This window comes from Brassica napus, chromosome C5 (genome assembly GCF_020379485.1).
Source record: "Brassica napus cultivar Da-Ae chromosome C5, Da-Ae, whole genome shotgun sequence".
In the NCBI taxonomy this organism is placed as follows: Eukaryota; Viridiplantae; Streptophyta; class Magnoliopsida; order Brassicales; family Brassicaceae; genus Brassica; species Brassica napus.
This window is the reverse complement of record NC_063448.1, coordinates 6877863-6899536: the sequence shown is the minus strand read 5'-3', so window position 1 is coordinate 6899536 and position 21674 is coordinate 6877863. Positions and strand designations below refer to the sequence as shown.

At 38.2% G+C, this 21674-nt stretch overlaps 6 protein-coding genes, 1 long non-coding RNA gene and 1 pseudogene across 11 annotated transcripts; 4 read left to right on the top strand and 4 right to left on the bottom strand.

Moving 5' to 3' along the window:
• Positions 1 to 1194: 1194 nt before the first annotated feature.
• On the top strand, positions 1195 to 4390 carry LOC125587480. The gene is made up of 2 exons (XR_007323768.1): positions 1195 to 2159; positions 2815 to 4390. It is a non-coding gene; the product is annotated as an uncharacterized LOC125587480 (long non-coding RNA).
• On the bottom strand, positions 4222 to 5386 carry LOC106397034 (60S ribosomal protein L10-1-like). The gene is made up of 4 exons (XM_013837571.3): positions 5298 to 5386; positions 4710 to 5211; positions 4540 to 4621; positions 4222 to 4444 (listed from the first exon to the last, which is right to left on the bottom strand). Exons 1-4 carry the CDS (start codon positions 5305 to 5307, stop codon positions 4376 to 4378), a joined length of 663 nt encoding a protein of 220 aa, XP_013693025.1. The 5' UTR covers positions 5308 to 5386; the 3' UTR covers positions 4222 to 4375.
• Positions 5387 to 5914: 528 nt separating this feature from the next.
• LOC106399332 (haloacid dehalogenase-like hydrolase domain-containing protein 3) lies at positions 5915 to 7694 on the bottom strand. Of its 4 annotated transcripts, none has more exons than XM_013839805.3 (8): positions 7486 to 7694; positions 7217 to 7330; positions 6977 to 7143; positions 6810 to 6885; positions 6645 to 6717; positions 6485 to 6558; positions 6306 to 6399; positions 5915 to 6222 (listed from the first exon to the last, which is right to left on the bottom strand). In XM_013839805.3, the coding sequence occupies exons 1-8, from the start codon at positions 7601 to 7603 to the stop codon at positions 6153 to 6155; spliced, it is 786 nt and encodes a 261-aa protein (XP_013695259.1). In that variant the 5' UTR covers positions 7604 to 7694; the 3' UTR covers positions 5915 to 6152. The 4 variants fall into 4 exon arrangements, with proteins under 4 accessions (XP_013695259.1, XP_013695261.1, XP_048614015.1 ...); XM_013839807.3 differs by having other exon boundaries at positions 5915 to 6219; XM_048758058.1 differs by having other exon boundaries at positions 7217 to 7327; positions 7486 to 7657.
• An 89-nt stretch (positions 7695 to 7783) lies between these two features.
• On the top strand, positions 7784 to 10261 carry LOC106430947 (protein HGH1 homolog). Its single transcript, XM_013871746.3, has 9 exons — positions 7784 to 7985; positions 8101 to 8223; positions 8315 to 8512; positions 8655 to 8733; positions 9033 to 9178; positions 9258 to 9371; positions 9462 to 9593; positions 9683 to 9796; positions 9902 to 10261. The coding sequence occupies exons 1-9, from the start codon at positions 7932 to 7934 to the stop codon at positions 9962 to 9964; spliced, it is 1023 nt and encodes a 340-aa protein (XP_013727200.1). The 5' UTR covers positions 7784 to 7931; the 3' UTR covers positions 9965 to 10261.
• A 237-nt stretch (positions 10262 to 10498) lies between these two features.
• Positions 10499 to 12201, top strand: LOC106430975 (sphinganine C4-monooxygenase 2). The gene is made up of 2 exons (XM_013871772.3): positions 10499 to 11001; positions 11423 to 12201. The coding sequence occupies exons 1-2, from the start codon at positions 10780 to 10782 to the stop codon at positions 11978 to 11980; spliced, it is 780 nt and encodes a 259-aa protein (XP_013727226.1). The 5' UTR covers positions 10499 to 10779; the 3' UTR covers positions 11981 to 12201.
• A 1031-nt stretch (positions 12202 to 13232) lies between these two features.
• LOC106430977 lies at positions 13233 to 14616 on the bottom strand (annotated as a pseudogene).
• Positions 14617 to 15121: 505 nt separating this feature from the next.
• On the top strand, positions 15122 to 17232 carry LOC106430982 (membrane-embedded CAAX protease MroQ). Of its 2 annotated transcripts, none has more exons than XM_013871780.3 (10): positions 15122 to 15406; positions 15495 to 15592; positions 15687 to 15794; positions 15891 to 15973; positions 16072 to 16205; positions 16286 to 16335; positions 16420 to 16512; positions 16606 to 16697; positions 16787 to 16893; positions 16981 to 17232. In XM_013871780.3, the coding sequence occupies exons 1-10, from the start codon at positions 15191 to 15193 to the stop codon at positions 17023 to 17025; spliced, it is 1026 nt and encodes a 341-aa protein (XP_013727234.2). In that variant the 5' UTR covers positions 15122 to 15190; the 3' UTR covers positions 17026 to 17232. The 2 variants fall into 2 exon arrangements, with proteins under 2 accessions (XP_013727234.2, XP_013727235.1); XM_013871781.3 differs by having other exon boundaries at positions 15262 to 15406; positions 15683 to 15794.
• On the bottom strand, positions 17232 to 21176 carry LOC106430983. Its single transcript, XM_013871782.3, has 7 exons — positions 18820 to 21176; positions 18653 to 18724; positions 18338 to 18405; positions 18114 to 18264; positions 17948 to 18022; positions 17773 to 17862; positions 17232 to 17546 (listed from the first exon to the last, which is right to left on the bottom strand). The coding sequence occupies exons 1-7, from the start codon at positions 19030 to 19032 to the stop codon at positions 17457 to 17459; spliced, it is 759 nt and encodes a 252-aa protein (XP_013727236.1). The 5' UTR covers positions 19033 to 21176; the 3' UTR covers positions 17232 to 17456.
• Between the last annotated feature and the right edge of the window lie 498 nt (positions 21177 to 21674).

The window sequence follows — 21674 nt, the reverse complement described above, 5'->3', positions numbered from 1 at the left end:
CAAGCAAAGAATTGTGGTGATTCTTATTTATGTAGATGATATTATCATCACAGGAAGTGACAAGGAAGGTATTATCTCAACCAAAGTCTTTCTTAAGTCTACTTTTGATATTAAAGATTTGGGTGAGCTAAAGTACTTTCTAGGGATAGAAATATGCCGCTCTAAAGAGGGCTTTTCTTATCTCAAAGGAAGTACACACTTGATCTTTTGAATGAGGCAGGAAAGCTTGGAGCGAGAGTAGCCAAGACTCTACTAGAAGATGGGTATAAGGTGCTGCGTGAGGGGGAGATTGAAGACAAGCCCTATACTGACGTTAAACATTATAGAAGAATTGTAGGAAAGCTGATATACCTCACCATCACCAGGCCTGATGTATGCTTTGCAGTTAACCAAGTAAGCCAGAATATGCAAGCTCCCAAGATACACCATTGGAACATGGTTGAAAGGATCCTAAGATACCTAAGAGAGGAGCCAGGACAAGGAGTGTGGATGGGATGCAACAAAAATACAGAGATAGTTGGGTATTGTGATGCTGATTGGACAGGAGACAGAGTGGATAGGAGATCCACTACCGGCTATTGTACATTTATTGGAGGCAATCTTGTCACTTGGAAGAGCAAGAAACAGAAGATAGTGTCATGCTCAAGTGCTGAAGCTGAATATAGGGCAATGAGGAAGCTCACTAGTGAGTTGATTTGGATCAGAAACCTACTTCGAGACTTGGGTATAGAGACATCAACTCCAATCACCATGCATTGTGATAATCAAGCAGCAATACACATAGCTTCCAACAGCGTGTTCCATGAGAGGACTAAACACATTGAGGTGGATTGTCATAAAGTTAGGCAAGCAGTGGAACAAAGGATCATCTTACCGTGCTACACAAGAAGTGAAGATCAACTAGCTGACATCTTTACCAAGGCTGCAAGCACCAAGGTTTGCGAGTTCATACATTCCAAGTTAGGACTCGTAAATTTTTCATCACACTAATCCTCTTAGCCATGAAGTGTTCTACTCTTTTTCCTTGGCTTGGTTTTTATCCCATGAGGGTTTTCCAAGCTAAAGGTTTTAATGAGGGAATGCTTCATGGTTTCCAAGCTTGACCAGTCTCTATGGTCAAGCTTGAGGGGGAGTGTGAAGATGAAGCAATAAGAAACAAGATGGTTGGTTAAGGTCTCAAGAAAATGGAGATACCACTACAAGGGACAAGCATGCATGGTTGGTTAAGGTCTCAAGACAATGGAGATGCCACTACAAGAGACAAGCATGCATGGTGGGTTAAGGTCTCAAGACAATGGAGATGCCACTACAAGGGATAAGCATGCATGGTGGGTTAAGGTTTCAAGACAATGGATTATTAGTTTATCATATCTCATCTACCATTTGCCATACTTGTAACCCTTATATATATAGGATGTTCCCATAAGCAAATCAATCAAGCAAATAAGATTCTCTTTCTTTACTCTATCTCTCTCTTTACTTTCTAGATTAAACATCTCTCTCTCTCTTGTTCTTCACTATGTTCTTCAATTTCTAACATGGTATCAGAGCCTCCAAGCTCTTGAACACCAAACTGCTTCCGCAAATTTACTGTATTCACCTTACTCTTTCACTTGTTTGGTTTACTTTCTTCATTTCTAGAGAACATATCTTGGCTTCCCTTGTTTTCTCTCTTGTCTAGCCTCAGAAATTCAAATTTCTTCTTGGCGAATTTTTTACTTTTTTTACCCGCTGGACAATAGCAAGCAAAGATGGAACAGCACAAGCTAGTGAGGATTCCAGTCATCCTGAAAGGTCCTAACTACATTACCTGGTCGAGATTGACCAGGACAGCTCTTGGAGGAAGAGGTCTATGGGAGCACATCACTACAAGTGAGGCCCCAAGACAAATGCATGGAAGCTGCTGGGAGTCCAGAACTTGCTAACTTCTTTCGTTTCTTGAGTTTCTTAATCTACAAGGTTATACCAAGAGGATGAAGTTTTGTACAGATAAATTGTTTAAGGTTTTCAGAGAGTTCATCGATATTAAAACTGCGGACAAATCACTGAGGAATGATCCAAAATTTGCTTCCAACCGCGATTTTTTGGATGCACTTCTCGATCTCACCGTAGGGGAAGAAGCAGAACTCGACTAAAATGATATTGAACACCTTCTCTTGGTAAGCCATCTTCCGCATTATCAAGACATATAGGATATGAAATCAAAGTCAATTAGTTATGAGATAAAAAATCTTTAGACCATCTAGAATAGTTGTTTCTGTTTTTACTATAAACTTAATTAAGGAATTATAGAAAAAAATTGTTCCGATGATTATCTCTTTAAAAAAAATAATATTTGAAGTATATATATGTTCTCTATTTATTTATTTATTTTTGTACAATCCATAACTTCTAAATGTTAAAACCATTTATTTTAAATTGTAACAATAAAACAACAAAAGTACACTAATATTCTTATAACTAAATGGTATTATAAATCTACTTTTTATTACAGCATATGGATTAAAAACAAATTATATACTAGACATGTAGTTTTATTTAGATGGAAATGAAATAAAAGTGAAATATTATTTTGTAAAGAAAACTTTTATTTAAGTATTACTGTTCATTTCTTTATATTTGGTGTGATATATAATCTACTATTAGAAAAACTTTTACTATATATACATAGATGATCATGCATTTGATGAATATGTCAACTTCTGATGCTTTGGTTGAATAAAAATATTTTAGAGGTATCTCTTGAGTTGGAATCGCATAATTTGTTTTTATATGTCCGAAATGTCGATATACTGATACGTGATTATATGTCAGGATATGTTTGTAGGAGGCACGGACACAAACTCTAGTACCCTAGAATGGGCAATGGCAGAGTTACTTACTAACCCTACAACGATGGCGAAAGCTCAGACCGAGATCAAACAAATGCTAGGCCTAAACGGGTTTGTTCAAGAGCCTGATATCTCAGAATTGCCATATATACAAGCAATTGTTAAAGAAACTTTCCGTTTGCATCCACCTGTTCCTTTTCTTCTCCCACGGGAAGCGGAAACGGATGTTGAGATTTTTGGATACTTTGTTCCTAAAGATGCTCAGGTTTTGGTGAATGTGTGGGCCATAGGACGAGATCCAGGGGTGTGGGAGAACCCGACCCGGTTCGAGCCAGAGAGGTTTTTGGGGAAAGAAATTGATGTGAAAGGTAAAAATTATGAGTTAACACCGTTTGGAGCTGGACGAAGAATTTGTCCGGGACTGCCTTTGGCCGTGAAGATGGTATCTCTTATGCTTCTTTCTCTTCTTTATTCCTTTGACTGGAAGCTTCAAAATGCTGTCGACATGGATGAAACCTTTGGTATTACCTTGCACAAGGCCAACCCGTTACATGCGGTTCCGGTTAGAAGAATTCGCCACTAGTTAAAACATTTGTAAGACTATTTATAGTCTCCCTTTACATTTTCTTTAAAAATAAAATGGTTTTAATTCTAATGTATATTCATATAATATATGAGTGTTGCTGCTTCCTTTAAAAAAACTCAGCATAATGCTTTCATTTGTTAATTGTTTGAGTACAAACTTGGCTTTCGGGAAAGCAGCTGTTTACACTCTACAGTTTTTGTGTATGTTAGTCAGGGGCGGTTTTGAGCACAGCGAATTGAAACATCGGTTTAGGGTCCCCAAATTTTTTTATTAATTTTACATAGAAAAAGGTTTCCAAATTTGTAAAAAAAAAGTGTTTTTAGAAAACCCTCATTAAATTGTTTGACTCTTAACATTTAGGGACGTCCCTAGATCGTTGTCGTATTATGTTGTTATATATCATAAGCCTTTTAATTGAAAAATAATTTGAAGTCAAAGAAATATAACTGAAAACTATCCGAAGTCAAATATAAAATTGAAATAAATCATGTTGTGGATTTATATTATACAAACTATAATTTGAAGCTCCGAACGGCGTAGTCAACTTAGAGTCTTACCTAAGCGTATCCACTTAATCTTTTATGCCGTCCGAAACAAGGAAGATGTTAACTAAATGAGATTCAACTAATGAGTTTTACAATACGCGTGGATGTTCATAGTTTTCGGCGAAGCAAGTGAAGCTACAGTATTACTGTTGAGAAATATACATTCCACATTATTTGACAAAATAATAGTTCTCAAATCCTTTAATTTTAGTAGTTCTGCAGTAAACAAGAATCAAAGGTTTTGGCAATGAGAAAAACCTTTGCAAAAGAAGTAAACTGGCCAACATAGAGAGCAAATATCATTCCACAAAGGTTCAGAATAGTGAATGTGTCCAATTAAAAACTTTTAAGACAATAGTTTAAAGGAAATAAAAAAGAAGTTTAAAGGATGAGCAGACAACAGTTCTGAAACTTCAGTAGGTGGCTGGCAAAAATGCACTTCCTGGCTGACGGAGAGCCAAAGGTCCATGGCATGAGAGGAACTGCAAAAAAGAACAAAGACAATGTCAAACTCAAAAACAAAAGAGATAGTCAAAGAATCAAAGTGTGGTAATAATTTCATGCATCAGCAAGATACCTTAGCATTGACACCATCAGGAACAACACGCTTATCTTGCCTCAACTTCGTGAAGTCTGCTCTGTTAAACTTCGTGAAACCCCTGAAACAAAAAAAAAGTCACAAACTCGATGAGCTTAGTCAAAAAAAATTAAAAAAAAAAACCAATGTGAAAGGATCAATCTATATACCATTTCCTGCTGACGATAATCTTTTGACGACCAGGGAACTTAAACTTAGCCCTCCTCAGAGCCTCCTGAGCATGGTGACCATGAGCATCCTTACACCTCACAGACAAAAGCACCTGACCAATCGCAACCCTAGCACAAGTCCCCAAAGCCTTTCCGAAAGCGCCTCTCATACCAGTCTGGAGCCTATCAGCTCCGGCACACGAAAGCATCTTGTTGATCCTCAGAACATGGAACGGGTGAACCCTAATCCTCAAATGAAAAGCATCTTTCCCCGCGGACTTCACCATGTACTTGTTGCAAGCGATACGCGCAGCTTCGAGCGCTTCGCTGGAGACGTTCTCCTTCTCCCACGAGACCAAGTGCACGCAGAATGGGAACTCGTCGACACCTTTCTTCTTCATCCCGACATCGTAGATCCTTATTTTGGGATCCGGGACACCACGGCAGTAGCGTGATTTAGGGTAGGGCTTGCCCTTGATCTGACGGTAACACCTAGCCGGTCCTACAACGGATTCACATTTTAATCAGCTACAATGTTTGTCGGAATTACGACAGGACATAAGCAATCAAAGAGATCGAGAAACTTACTTCTTCCCATGGCGACTCTCCTCAACCTGAACAACAGTGGCTGCTGCTCTCAGAAAAATGGCTTTTAATTTATACAATCTGGTCTTTTCTAGGTCAACTGAAAGGTTTTTATTTTGGGCTTGAGGGAAAGCCCATATAAAATATAAAAGAGACTTGTTACGGCCCATATAACTTCGTAGGGATATATGGATCTCTCAGAAAGAATCAAACGTGGTTTTACTGGACTGAGCATTTTACTTGATTGAAAATCTGAAAGAAAATTATGACATTTTTTATGAAATAAAAACTAGTTTTGACGCTTCCTTAGTCTCAATACAATTTGTTCCCCCGGGGATAATTGTAAAATACCGAAAAAATAAATAAGTAGTTTTTATTTTACAAAAAACTTTGTCTGTGACACTTTCCAGAGTATCAAATTGATGTTTTGAGTTGTTATGAAATTGTATTGAGACTAGAAGCGTCAAATAGATGTTTTGAGTTGTTATAAAAGTATGCATGCAAATAACTCTGGTACAGCAAATTTTTATAACAACTCAAAACATCAATATGACGCTTCTTTAGTCTCAATACAATTTGTTCCCCCCTGGGATAATTGTATTGCAACATGCGATTGTAAAGACGGTGGAAATATGATTTGGTTTTGGTTTGAATACTATTCAAGACAAACGATGTTTTTTTTTAATTATCCCATTACATTATCAATGCCTAAAATGCATAAGCTACCTAAGGTGGGTAACTAAAAATACTTTCATGGCAGGACCAATCGCATTAGTAATGCCAGACACTCCAATGGTGCTCCACCACTCCCTCCATTGGACCAGAGCTAAACAACATTGGGCATAGGCTCTTTGAAGCTTAGTGTTCTGAAACCAAAATCCGATCTTGTATGTCTGAAAATGTCTGCACATCTTTTCCCCATAACCTGCTTATAAAACGAAAGAATAGATCATGAAGGATTTAAAAATCACCGAGATGACGAAGAACTTAAAAAAGGTATTTGTGCCGCACCAACAATTAATGCCCAAGGCGTTTGCACCGCCTTTATCTGCTCCCTCATCATCTCCAACATGCACTGCTCTGTTTGCTTCTACGCTGATTTGCTCTGCGACATGACACACAATATACAATATAAGTAGTGTATAAAATTAGATTCAAAGGAAACAACACTTCTGTTGAGGATGAAGAACCTAAAGCGCATTTGAAGATTTGGCCATCAGGCTTCTCGTATCCGACTTCTGAGGACACAATCACAGCGTCAAACCTTTAACAGTGCAAATCAAAGATTGCAAAGCTTATTATAGAATTCTCACTTTTCAGGTTTAATAAACAAAAGATGGCAAAGCTTACAAATCTATGACATTAAGATCCTTCAAGAGCTTCCTAAGGCGGGTATCGAAATTGGAGACAACAGCCATCTTAACTGCAATCACCTTAGACCCAAATTTCAGAAATCAGCAAGAACGAGTACAAAACAATAGGAGAGAGTTCTACTTCTCCAATGTAAACAATAACCTCCAGCATTTTTCAGTAGTGACATTGTCTCATAAGCTCCTTCTGGGAGATGCCACGCCTCACCATTCGCGTAATACTAAGAGAACAACATAAGCCAAAGAAAGCAATTGTTATTTGAAGATTGAAGACTATTTAAAAGAGCAGAACTCAGCTTCAATAATACTCACTTGGTAGACTTCTTCAAAGTAGTCATTATCAGAACAACCAGTAGCTTCCGAAACAACGAGCTTCCAAAACGGTCTCCCATCTCCCTGGTAACGCAACTTCTCAGGCCAGGAAGATGCAAAAACTCTCTTGAAACCTTGCTTGATCTCAGCTGGAGTTGTCTTGAGACCTGAAGTAGATACAACAACTCAGAGATCATCCGAGAAAGCAAAGAAGAAACGAACAAGTATAAAGAAAGTGACCGTATTTTTGGCCCAAGGAAGCGTAAGTTTCATGGACAGGTTCCGACAATTGCAAAAGGGTTCCTCCAGCATCAAGTAACAAACCATCATAAGCTCTCTTCACCGGCTTGTCTTCTTCACAGAGACCCAATTTAAAAAAAAAAAAAAAATCAGTTTTTGTGCATCAAGTTTACATTTTGATTATCGTTTATAAGAACCCTTATTGACAGATTAGGATTCACTAGAATCAAAATGCATCTCACTGGAACAGAGGAGACTCAGAAACTAACCGGTGCTGAAAGAGACAGAGGAAGAAGAAGAGCGGAGAGAACCGTAGAATTTGCCGATTGGTCTCAACGCTTCAATTAGATTGCTTCCTCCTCGTGAACATCTCAAACAAGCTTCCATCTTTTCTTCAACCCCCAAACGTGAAAGATTTATTTCTTACAGAGGGAGATGAAAATCCGACATGGAGGCACGGCTCTGTCTTTTGTATGTGTTTGGTTCGCGATCCCGGTTTAATGTTTGGACCGGTTTTCATTTATGTTTTTTTCCTTTTCGGTTCTAGGAACCTTCTGGATCAGCTTGGGGTGTTTGTATTCGTCACAGAAACAAAAACCCTGAGGATTTTTCGCGTTCGCCGGCGGAGACATTGCGCGCAGAGAAGTTTGTGGAGAGCACAACGTGATTACCCTCTCTCTCTTTAAGGCGAAACTCTTCCTCGTAGACTAGAGATATGGCGACGGAGCTAGAAGAGCTTGTCGAGTTTCTATCGTCTCCTTCTCCTCCTGTAAGCTTTTTTTTTATATATATATATAACTTTGGTTTCATCTGTTTCTGAGATGCACCGACAACTTTAGATTCTAGGGTTTGAATTCTGATTATATGAAGAAACAAACGTGCAGGTGAAGAAAGCTGCGGTGGAGATTGTTAGTGGATTAACTGGCTCGGAGGAAGGTTTACAATCTCTATCCAAGTATTCCGAGATTCTACTTCCATCACTGTCTCGTCTCCTTAGCGAAAGCAAGGTCCTTTGATTAGTTAAACCTAAAAAATGCTCCAATTTTTTCTAGATTTGGATTAGTAGTATTGATAAAGGTTGAAACTTTTTTGAATCAGGAGGTCTCAGAGCCATCAGCTCAGGCTCTTGTAAACCTTTCCCAGAACTCCGAATTAGCCGGGAAGATGATTCAGATGGGTTTGATCAAAGTGGCCATGGACATGTTGTATAATCCAGAGTCTTGTATCACCAGATTGCTTGTTATGCTTCTAGTGAATCTCACTCAGTTGGATGATGGCGTTTCTTCCTTGCTTCAGGTTATTCATTTATCTTTGTAGTTTATCCTCAGATTTTATTTGCATTATTAAGCGAACTTTGTGTAAGAGTGTGTGGGGTTTTGTCTTTTGGTAGTTTAACGGTGAGGTAGCTAGTTATGTTAAACGTTATGACATTTGTTAGATTGAGGACGAGAAGATGCGTGGACTACATATCATGAAGCTTGTTAGGTCGTTTTGCAGGTCTTCTGGAGAAACTGCTGGTATGCTCTGAGCTCTTTAGTCTTCAGTTTGTTACGTAATTTTCGATATATATATCTAATCCCTAGTAAGACCCAAAGGTCTACAAGTCCCATAGTTTACTAGTTATAAGTTGTCCACTTATATTTGTGATTCTGACTCCGTTATATATGCATTTAAATCATTGAGTAGTTTCCAGAGCTCATAAGGAAAGGTTATGTTTAGTTGCTTAGTGTTAATGTTTAGTGCCCCATTGTTTTCCTTTGCTTATCTGTGAACATAGGAATAATTTGATGTTTTATTTTCTTTTTCTATGCAACAGATGATCAGTTTGAGCATGTTGGCTCAATCCTAGTGAACGTATCGAAAACAGAAGATGGGAGGAAAATGTTACTGGAGCCAAAGAAGGGACTATTAAAACAGATCATTAGGCAGTTTGATTCAACAAACCAATTGCGTAAGAAAGGGGTACGTTTAAAAGAGTTTGTCCTCTTTAATGAACTCTTTGCTTAACCTATCCTTTAGAATTATGCTTAATGATTTTCAGGTTGCTGGGACTATCCGTAACTGCTCCTTTGAAGCCAAGAACCAGCTGGAGAATATTCTCTTGATATCAGAGTTTCTCTGGCCCGCTCTGCTTCTACCAGTTGCAGGCAGTAAGGTTTGTTGATTTCGTTTTATAGCTGCTACTTCTTTGAAAGCAAATTTACAGGGCAACAGCTTCTGACTTTTCGGTTTTTACCTTGCTTAGATATACAGTGAGGAAGATATCTCAAAAATGCCACCTGAGCTTGGAAGTGCGCTTGCCATTGAGCGAGAGCCAGTTACTGATGCTGACATTCGTGTTCAGACACTAGAAGCTATATATTTGATCATCTTACAGGTATAACAATTCTCTATCTCGCCTTCTTTTTTTTTTTCTAGAGAAATGTCCGCTGATATTGTCAAAACTTCTTTGGGTTGATGTTGCAGGAGGCAGGACGAAGGGCATTTTGGTCAGTGAACGGGCCAAGGATTCTACAAGTGGGATATGAATACGAGGAAGATTCAAAAGTAATGAGAGCCTATGAGCAAGTCGGTTCTTTGGTACGTTCCACTCTCTACCTCTCTATTTCACTCAATCACTGGCTGACTCTACTCGACTTAAGAAAGATAACATTGCTTGCTCTTGGCTGTCTAATCTTAAACCAGCTTGTGGAAGAATCTGGAGGTCCGGAGGAATCATCATCGAAGCCAACAAAAGCAGAGTCTTAAAGTTACATTACATGTGCTGTCTCTTTGTTCTTGTCCCCACTGTTTTTGGCCCTCACAAAGGAAGCGACTTTGTCATGTTTTGCTAACAAAGTTGCCTTCTTTGCTATGGCACATGAGTCATCTTGTGCACTAGGCTTGTTGTACCAATAGATTCGTTATTTACTTGTTTTATTTAGTGTTCCAGTTTCTCTTGTTTTTGGTGTGATTTTATTTGGTATTCGACATTAGATCTTACTTTCGTAAGAGCAGTATTATCCAACATTTTGCTATATATATCTTATGAAGGTTTCCAGTTTAGAAACTTGTAACTAAATAAAGAAATAAAAATTAAAAAAAAAAAAACAAATTATTACCACCCCACGAGGGCACGAGGGAGCCACCGAATTAGACAGAGAGGCAAGTCAAATGATTATGTCTTCTTTTAGAGTTTTATACATAAATCAATATCGTATATTATAATTTTAATCAGATTATTTATTAATATTAAGATCAGCGCGCATTAAACTCAAAACCAGTTGGCATCTTGACCATTCCTCTCGGGCCACGTGGACAATCCAGAATAACCGGGTCCCACAAATTGAAAAGTCATAATAATATTAGATCTTCCGCGTCTTCTTCTTTCTTCGTCTTCCTCTCGACGCAGAAAGAAGAAAGAGAGATAAAAGAAAAAACACCGTGCGGCGGACGAAGAAGATTCCTGAATCTCTTCGTGTTAGTTTAGGTGGGAGGAATTAGCGAAGACTGATTCGGTTTTCTTCTTCAGGCGGTGTTTGATTCGTCTAGGAGAACATATATACATAGGATTCTTCTAGACGATGGGTTTCGAGATTTCGGATGAGTTTCTGGGGACGTTCGTGCCGATTCTGGTGTATTGGGTGTATTCAGGGATGTACGTTTGCTTAGGATCCTTGGAGAGGTATCGATTGCATTCCAAGGTGGACGAGGACGAGAAGAATCTCGTTACCAAATCTGCCGTCGTCAAGGGCGTTCTTCTTCAGCAGACTCTTCAGGCCATCATCTCCGTTATCCTCTTCAAGGTCTCTCTCTCTCCTTATCTCTCTTTACACTCTTTGATTGAAAGGTCGAAACTTTATGGATGGGTTAGGGATCTATTTATTGAATTGTCCAGAAGCTGATGATTCGTCGTTGTAGATGATTTACGATGCAAATTAAAAGAGTTTTTTAAAGCCTAGGGATTATCTGATGAATCAAAACTCAGATCTCTCTTGTTTCTTGCTGTTTTAGATTAAGATCGTTTTGTTATCATTTTTTTTCTCTTGTTCAGAGTCATGACTCATGAAATTGTGATGATTCTCTGTATTGGAAGAAACTGGTTTGAGGTTGTGAATGTTATATCGTACACTCTAGATATGTTTATTGGTGGAAGTTCATTTTATTAGCATCATCAATAACCATCCTTTTTTCCTGTTTGAACCTTTGTTTTTTTATGTTCTTTAGATAACAGGAAGTGATGATCCAGATGCTTCCACGACGCAGCAATTCTCCCTTCTACTCCTCGCTAGACAGTTAATCATCGCCATGCTCGTAATCGACACTTGGCAGTACTTCATTCACCGCTACATGCACATCAACAAGTTCTTATACAAGCACATCCATTCCCAACACCACCGCCTCATCGTGCCGTATTCGTATGGAGCTTTATACAACCATCCTTTAGAAGGCCTTCTCTTGGACACCATCGGTGGTGCTTTGTCTTTCCTCTTCTCCGGTATGTCCCCAAGAACGGCTATCTTTTTCTTCTCCTTCGCTACCATCAAGACGGTTGATGATCACTGTGGACTATGGCTCCCCGGGAACCCGTTTCACATCTTCTTCAGTAACAACTCTGCTTACCATGATGTTCATCATCAGCTCTATGGGAGTAAATACAATTTCTCGCAGCCGTTCTTTGTCTTGTGGGATAGGATTCTCGGTACTTACTTGCCTTATTCGCTTGAGAAGAGAGCCACTGGTGGATTTGAGACACGGCCAATCAAAGCATCCAAAGATGAGTAACTTTTCCTTTTTTGCAACTTCGTTATCACTGCTACGTTACTTCATCATTTACTCGCTAGAGAACTACTGTAACCTCTCTGTGTACTTGTAACTGTGTACATACGATTCCAATCTCTCATTTTCCATCTGCGGATGTATGTCTCTGTGTAAGCTAGCACTAAAACTCATTTTGTAATATCAAAAACTTCAGATATTCTCTATTGAATCTGCTTACAATTTCAGATTATGAGACTTGTGAGGGTCTCATTTATCTCCTTTATTAGTTAACTTCATACGCACACAGTCATTGCTTCTTGCTGTTCTTCTTCTTATCCCTTACACATGAAAACTTGATCATGGTTCTCTATCTGGTTTAGTTTCATAGACCAATGAAGTGATTGATTGCTCAATAATTGATAAAGTGGACCTTTGAAAACGATACAATACTTATCTTCAGGATCCAATAATACTTTAGGACAGGGTTTGTTTTCTTGACAAATCTGAGTTCATCTATGTATCTGAAATATGATATGCCAATCAAGTACCTTGTTTTGTTCACTGTGTTAAAGGTTTTGTACTTTGTATCATGGTGAGATCGGAATCTTGGATTTGAACTTTAAGCTGTGTTACAATCAATCATCTTCCCAAAACCTACCATTCCCCATGAGTAGGTTACCGAGACATATCATCATCAATGATACAGTTAAGGTTTCTTGTCTTCTTCTACTTTATCTCACTATCAACCACATGGTCTTGACATGAGTTCTGGACCAGAAGATTCTGGATTGGCGTCTAAGACATGTTAGGTGAAATGGACACTGTCATTGATTAATTGAGACTCCTCATTATTGGCTCTTTTAGGCAAACTCGTACGGAGTTTCATTAAACCGTTAAATCTAAACCCCTAATCAGGTATATTTCTATTCTTGAGACAAGCACATGAAAATGAGGTGGACCATTGTGTGTTTGTGACCAGTCTCTGTGCTGCATTAAGATATGTCTCCTGAGTCAACAAAAGGCTATAGCTACACATTCATAGGTCACATGGGTTTGCATTCTTTGGTATGTCTTTTTTTGCAAGTGTCTAGTGTTCACATGGTGCAAGCGATAATTGATGAGTTCTTGGATCACATTTCATCTTAGACTCATTTTGTGGTCGGTAAAACTTGTGTGTTTTGAGGATTGATTGATGCTAAATATTTGATTTGCTGTCCTCCATTGATTGAAGATAAATGAGTTCTTGGATCACAAGACAGTAAATTTAAATATGGTATTTAACAAAACAAATCTTTTTCACTCAATAAACATTACATGTAAAGAGAAATGACCCTCAGGTTTTTTAGGGCGTCACTAAATATACAGAAAAGGAGATTGCGTGCGAGAAACGGAACTGCTGCTTACTCTCCTCCTTGTCTCGATACTTGTTGGATTAGCTTCTGCAGGGAACCTTGGAACATAACTCGGTGTTCTGTTCATGTTTGTGTACGAATCACCTGAAACTCTGACAGCTTTATGACTCTTGCAGCCCAACAACAAACCACCACCACTTCTCGGTTTATGTCTATGAGGCTCGTTTTCTCGGTTTGATTTGGCGGTTATAGGGATTCGAGGAATCTGGAATGACCGGTGCTTGACAGGACTCGTAGCACATTCAGACATAACAGAGTAATCCGCAACACTAGCCGTTACTACACTCCAAGCTATGCTTACCTCGCTTGGCGCATAACAATCCGGTGACTCTGCATCGCTGCTTTCTTGCCTTGCAAGATAGGGTTTGTTCTTCCCTGTTACACTCTCAATCTCAAAGAGATCTGAACTTAAATCACTCACACTCCCATCTTCTCCTTCTTCTTCGTGCTTAGCAGAGGTTGAGTATTCCCATGGTAAGTTCTTTGAAATGATTCTCTTCTCAATAAGAGGAGATCCAAATATTTCGAGAGACTTCCTCTGCTCTAACATTGCCTTCTGTTGTTGCTGATGAAGCTTCATCTCCGAGCTTAGATCTCCAGAGAAACTCAACTGCGTCTTGATCTTCTTCAGACCAGAGGTTCTTCTCTTCTCGTCGACGTCGACGACATCCACTGCATTCCAGTTAAAACAAACGCCTTTGCAGCCAAGATTCAGGAGAAAGCTCTTCTTGCTACTCGCCTTTTGGTTGCTAGTACTAACATCCTTCTCCTGCAAGTAACTGTTGCAGCTAGGGCTGTTGTTGTGGTTCTTCTTTTTCTTGTTCTGAAGCAACAAGCTCTGGCTATTCCAGCTGGATTCAGACCGAAGACTCGGAGTTTCGGAGGAATTTTTGGAGCTTTGCTTCGGACCAGCGAAGATTCTCTCGATTGAAGGAGACACGAGTGAAGAACCGTGGTCGGAATCCATATCTCCGTTGAAGTACTTCTCAGCTCCAAACACACCAATCTCAATATCTTCAGAAGCTTTCTTGCTAACTCCAAGAACATCTTGATCCTCTTCTGGATTGGTGTCCATGTTCATACCAATCTTTAGTTTCTTCTGCGTGAGAGCGTCTTCCTTGCTTGTCAAGTAAGAGAAAGAAGTAGAAGAGGAAGAGAAAGGACCGTGGAGAGTGTTACTATTATTGCTCATCATGAAATCAAAAGATGTGTTTGGTGTGGAAGAAGAAATGAGCTTAAAGTAACCATTTCTCTTTTTTTTTTTTTTTTTTTTTTTTTTTTTCTATTGTTATTTTGTATTACTATTTCTTGGGGATGATTTAGATTTGAGTATAAATAGAGGAAACATGATGAATTTACTGGCTGTCTCTAAAGCTAAGTGTCATTTGTTCAATGGATGTGGGTCAACAACATTAACCATGACAACAGGGGGCAAACTTGCAAGTGATTTAGTACTAAAGTTTGAAATAATATTAACTATTTTTTTTGTCTTGGTTATAAATTAAACTGAATTTTTTATTAAAATGAATAGAAAAATGAGTGGATATCATCATTCTCCTAAGGAACAAAATTACAAATTAGAATCACGAGGGATGTATTTATTTTGTTACATACTGACAAAGAAAAAAGAAACATACTGACAAAGAAGCTTTGGAGTTGGTCGTGTAAGCGTTTGGGCCTCTAATGGGTTTAGGCCCATATGTAAATGGTTTACGGGTTTTTTCTACCCGACTTATTTAATCGGACCTTATCCTCTTCCTGATCACTCTTACCAATCTAGTTGCTTTGGTCGGAAAAAAAAAAATTCGATCAAACAATTCAGATGGTTTCGCAGATGATCTCGTGTTTATCTAAATCTTCGTCTCTTTTCTGCAACTCCGGTTCCCGAAGTTTAATTCCGCCGAAGACTCATAACCGCGGCGGTTTGTGCCGGTTTTCTACGGGATTCGCAACCCGCCGGTTATCTACGGTTTACCGGAGGAAACAGAGGTCAGCGTGCATTTCCAACTCTTGGAAAGAAACTGGAGGAGAGGGAAAGGTAGCTACTTTCTCCGGCAGCAACTTTGATTAGCTTCATGTTTGGTTTCCCGGAAAAAAAAATTATAAAAAGTTGGTTGCTTTGTCAGTTACAAGGAGGTGGGTCAGAGTGGCGGATACTAGAGAGATGGGAAGTGCCATGGGAATGGCAGACAGTTTCGTTAACTTCGCTTGCTTGTGGTTTAAGGTACTCTCCCATCAAAAAAAAACATACAACTCCACAAGTATGGTTGAGTATGAACAGATAATCATCTCAGTTTATTAACTATTATCCCAGGCAGTTTTGTTTTGACAGGGTTAACTGAGATGGTAGCCTTACCATATCTAGGGATCGACGTTCAGAAGCTGAGCTTGGACGACAAGGCGGAGATCTTATTCCTGGATCAAGGGTATTTTTTTACCAACAAGCTACTCTTTTTTTTAAGATAATGTCAACATGAAATGCTTTTATGCTGAAGAACTTTATTTTTAAATACTTTTTGCAGTTTAACAACTCTAGCAGTACTTGCTGTTATATTCACCGTTGCTAAAACATTCGAGCCGCTTCCTGAAGACATTTTGCGCTATGGTACTCTTTTTTTTTTTCTTTTCTGGGGACTGTCTTTCACTGTTTTCACTTTTTATTTGGCCTTTGATCTTTTTTTTTGGTTGTTGTTTCATGTTCAGATTTGAAACAGCCCTTTAACTTGCAAAAAGGATGGCTGGTGTGGAGTGGGATAGGTCTGGTTGGAGCTGTTGGGGCTATTGCGTTAACAGGTGTTGCTTTATCCTTGTTTAGGACAGAGACACCAGAAAGAGAGGTTAGGAGAATTTCACTATCATAGTTTATTTCTTCTTTATGAAATGTCTGATGGATAATTAATGGTAATGATGTTTTCAGGTGGACTCTTTGATGAAGCTTCTCCCATTAATTGGATCCTCAAACATAAGGTATATTCCGCAAAAGAAATAGCATTTGCGATGTTGTATCAATACTAGAGTTTGATCACAGTTGCATGTAATGATTTTGTGCAGCACGTTAAGCTTAGTGGGGATAACTGGAGTCCTTGCTCCACTTCTTGAGGAGACCGTGTTTCGCGGATTCTTCATGGTCTCTCTTACCAAATGGTAAAAAGATCTTTTCCTTCTTCTCATTTTGCTTCTGATAAAAAAAAAACAAAAAGCTAACTACATATATTTGTTTTGTTGTGCATTTTTAAGGGTGCCGACCCCAATAGCGATCATAATCAGCGCAGCTGCGTTTGCACTTGCGCACCTCACACCCGGTGAATTCCCGCAGCTGTTTATACTAGGTGAAAACACACAACTAAAAACCAATAGCACTAGCATCTTTCTCGTATACATAAACACGTCTCTGACTGCAAATTTATCTCTGGTTTAGGATCGGTTTTGGGGTTATCCTATGCGCAAACCCGCAATCTCATCACCCCGATGGTCATACACGGTTTCTGGAACTCGGGAGTTATTTTGCTGCTCACTTTTCTTCAGGTAGAGAACTCATTGCTAGGATGATCACTACAATGTTAGAAGAACAGATCAACTCTTTAAACATGTTTTGTCTTTTGTTTCTGTTAGGTCCAAGGGTATGACATCAAGGAACTGTTATTGCAGGGCAACTAGCTTTGCTCTTCCTTTCTGTCCGCAGTTAAACATGAACATGCTTCTTGTACGATGCTCGATCTTAGTAAGTTTTGTTTGTATTCGACCAAAGAATTCAAAACTTGACGCAAGAGTTTGAGTATTGAGCAACAGAATGTCACTTAAAAGCTCAATGCTCAAATTACAAAAGGAAAGAAGCAAAAAAAAAAAAAAAGAAAGACATTTACAGTTTGTACATTGCACAAAATCCGAAACTCTGAACTCTACGTACACAGAATCTTTATTAGATTCGTTTACTTAAGAAAAAAAGCTCTGCATTAAGCTAGGACACTTCTTCTTTAAGCTTTTAACTTGTGATAAAGCCGATTCAGAAGGACCTTCATGTAGAGAACCCTTGTGGTTGTCTTGTAGCTAACAAAGTTTGAATTCAATAGTTTCCATCAAAAAGTTAATCAAGGCTCCATGGACAAGTAATTAATCATGGCTCTAGGTTGACGTGAGCTGAGCACCAACGCAAACCTGGTTGCCAAAGCCGCTGCTTCCTGTTCAATCATTTTTTTGTTTAAAGTAAATCATTGGCTCTGATATTGGTAACTCTGCGGAATGGCAACGCGGTTCCGCAAGTATTTGCTAATCAACAAAAAAATTGGGGAATGGAAAAAAAAAACATGAAAACGCAAATTTACCTTTTTGCTTAAAAAAAAAAAAAAAAATCCTGTGTCGTAATGATAAGAAAAGTTTTGTTGCAAGTGTGTCTAAAAAGCTAACCTGTCTTTGCCTTCGCCGATGTAAGATACTAATGGCTGATGCCATGATGTAGCAAGGAAGAAGAAAAGTGGCAGCTCGGAGTAAGAAAAGCTACAAAGAGATTTAATAGATTAGTTTTGTGGTTTTGGAGTTGAAACTTGCATAGTCTACTATAGAAACTTGAGATTCAACTTACAGAAAGTATTGAAGAAGTGTCACCATCTGCATAATCTGGTATAGTCAGTGCGCACCGTAATAGAAGAGTCATCAACTGCAAAAACAAAAAGAAAAAAAAAGAATAAAGGGATATGCTATCAGGTTTACAAGTCAGTATATAATTAAAACTTGTGGAGAAGGCTTACAGTTAGGGCAGATATGCGGAAAAATGCAGCAAGACTGGTATCAGGAGCTGTATGATCATCATACTCAGACTCTAAAATCTGACGTTCAGCTTCTGCTATTGCCAGGAGGTGTGGATCATCTAAATCCAAACCTGAGATTGTCCATCCTCCACTACAAACAAACACATTATGAAGTCAGACCAATTATAAGACATATACAATAGTGTTATGAAACTGATCATTACCCAATGTCAATAGTAGTTTCTTCAGACCGGAGTGGAGGTGGAGGAGAGGTATATCCAGCTTGGTATGACTGGATAATACAAAGTTAAAAGGGCGTTAGATTTTAAACTTTACATAGTATCTTTCCAGTTAATGCCTTAATTTTGAGTTGAATTCAGGTTAAAAAAAAAAACTCAAGAAAAATAGTTGTAATCTGAATATATCTGCGATGTCCTATCTAATGTACCTAAGGTTCATTTTCTGGTATAGATTCATCAGGTCTCACACTACTCCTCAAATATAAAAACAGAGGAGGAGAAAAGCGTAAACATACATACCTGATGACAAATCTCGCATATAGTGTTTCCCTTTTCATTGCACCAACGTTGAACACATTTTCTGTGAGCATACTGTCCAAAAAACAGACATTTCTTTTTAGCTCTTTCATAGATAATCATAGTTTCGTATAGTAAGAGCATAAACAATGAGAAAGAGGAAAAAGTACCTTGAGGCTGCCATTGCAAGCACACGGGCTCTCGAGATTCATAATAGCGGATTCCTCCTGACAAATACGACACTCTGCCGACCACATCTCCGTAGCAAAAGTATCTCCATCGTAGACATAAACTGCATTATCCTCCTTCGCCGTGAGGCTAGACGGCCCCGCGAGAACTGGCCGCCTCAGTCGATCGACATATACCACCATGTGTTCACTCATATCTCAGTTTTTTTTTTTTCCAAAAAACAACTGGACAAAAATCGGGGGAAGAGGTGTGTTTATAGCGTGAAGGGTTAGCTATCTCGTCCTTGATTTAAGAGCAGAACAATCGGGAGGAAAGTTAGCAGAGACGCCAAGAACTTGTGGGGAAGATAGAATGTTTTTTAAAAAGATTTTTCCCGTGAAATAAGCAAATGGAGAACACCTTTTTTTTTATAGCAAGACAAGGAGAAGGAGAGAAAGAGAGATCACGATGTCTGAACGGCTCCGTTAGCTATACAGCCGTTGACTATAGTTTTAACGGCTCATAGACCTTAGTTTTTGTTTAATGAATCATTAACAGCGTGGATTACAATTTAGGTAGGGTATAGAGAATATACAAGAACATACATACACATACTTTTTTTTGGACAACAAACATACATACACATACAAGTTGTTTTATTCAAAGTTAAAAAAAAAAAAAACTCAGTCAGATAACTCGAAGTATACATCATATAATAATTTTCTTATGTTAATCCGAAGCTGAGTTCATAACAAAACCTTTCACTGTCATCATTTTATGGCTTTTCGATTTTATTATGCTTGAACAAAATGCCATTTTAAAATATAATTTAGAACTTTTGTTTGATTAGCTATTTCTTACATTGTGTTCATCTTTCTTTTTTTTTGAAAGAATCTTTTTTTTTCTTTTTATTTAAAAGTATACATGTTGAGTATTATTTGAGTAGAATAATAATATGTTGTTTCGGTAGTCTAGTAAACATTTTTAAATGATAGCTTATTAGAATGGATAAGGTTAAAGGCAAGATACAAGTTCAACTCAAGTACCAAGAATAAGTATATATGATTCATTTAAATAAGTAAAACATTTTTTGTTTTACTAAGTAACACTTGGTTTGAAGAATATTATAGAACTCGCATCTTTCTTTTTTTAAACATATTAACGTCCGTGGCTGTAAATGTTCAGCTACAAACTTGTCGAGTATATTTATTGTATAGTCCTACTTGCATGTTTTGAAAATTATTGAATGTTTTGTTATAGAAATAGTCAAGTCTTCAATCAGGAAAGATGTTGGAATGAAAAACTTTATAAAGATGGAGAAAGTGTTTAAGTGTTTGAAGAGAAAGAAGTTTTGTGAAGAAGAAAGATTATATAACTTAGAAGAAGATTTTATTACTTGTTACAAGCTTTGTTTATTTCTTGGTGATGCAAAATGAAAGGGGAGTTGAGGTATTTATAGCCTCCAAAATACAAAATATCTTACATATTTTAATCATAAATCTAGAGAATTCTACCATAATATCTAAGATTTTTTTATTATAATTATCTAGATAATTCTATGAGAATATCTAGATTTTTATTCTAAGGAGGTGGAAGATGATTCTAGATATTGGACTAAGTTTGGACTAAAATGATTAGTAAATTATTAGCCCAAAATGTGATCCAAATCAAGTTTAACTTTCAACACCCCCTCTTAAACTTGATTTGGTTACTCCTAGCAAACTCCTCATCTTGATAAAGTCTTCTCGTTTGAGTGGCTTGGTGAAGATATCAGCTACTTGATCATTTGTCTTCACATACTCTAACTGCACATCCATCTTGGTAACACATTCTCTAATGTAGTGATAATGAGTATCGATGTGCTTACTCCGATCATGGAAGACTGGATTCTTCGCCAATGCTATTGCCTACCTGTTATCCACAAAGATCTTTGTTGGCTCCTCTTGTGGTAGGTTCAACTCCTTTAGCAAGTTTCGTAACCAAATGGCATGGCAAACACATGAAGTAGCTGCCACATACTCCGCTTCACAAGTAGAAAGAGTGACAATTGGTTGCTTCTTTGACATCCATGTGAAAGCGGTTTCTCCAATGAAAAACACGAAGCCACTTGTGCTTTTCCGGTCATCTACATCTCCACCCCAATCGCTATCGCTATATCCAACAAGCTTGTAATCGTCAGAAATAGAGTAATACAAGCCAAAGTTGATTGTACCTTTGATATAGCGTAGGATCCTCTTGGCTGCCTTGAAATGAGTTGTTGTTGGATGCTCCATGTATCGACTCACAACTCCAACTGCGTGTAGGATGTCGGGCCTTGTGCACGTTAGATATCGTAAGCTTCCAACCAAACTCTTAAAAAGTGTTGGATCCACACTCTCTCCTTCTTCTTCCTTTGATAACTTGACTCCACATTCCATTGGCGTGCAAACTGGATTTGAGTCATCCATCTTGAACTTCTTAAGCACCTCTTTAGCATAGCCTTCTTGAGTAATGAAGATTCCATTTTCTTCTTGCTTTACTTCAATGCCAAGGTAGTATGACATCAATCCAATGTCGGTCATCTCGAACTCCTTTGTCATCTCCATCTTGAAATCTTCAAACATAATCGGATTGTTGCCAGTGAATATCAAGTCATCAACATATAAGCATGCAATCAATATATCATTGTTTTGAGTTTTGATATAAAGTGCATGCTCATATGGACACTTGATGAAGCCTTTCTCCTTGAAGTACTTATCAATCCGAGTGTTCCATGCTCTTGGTGCTTGCTTTAATCCATAAAGCGCCTTCTTCAGCCTTAAGACTTTGTCTTCTTCTCCTTCAACCATGTAGCCTTGTGGTTGCTCAATGTAGACTT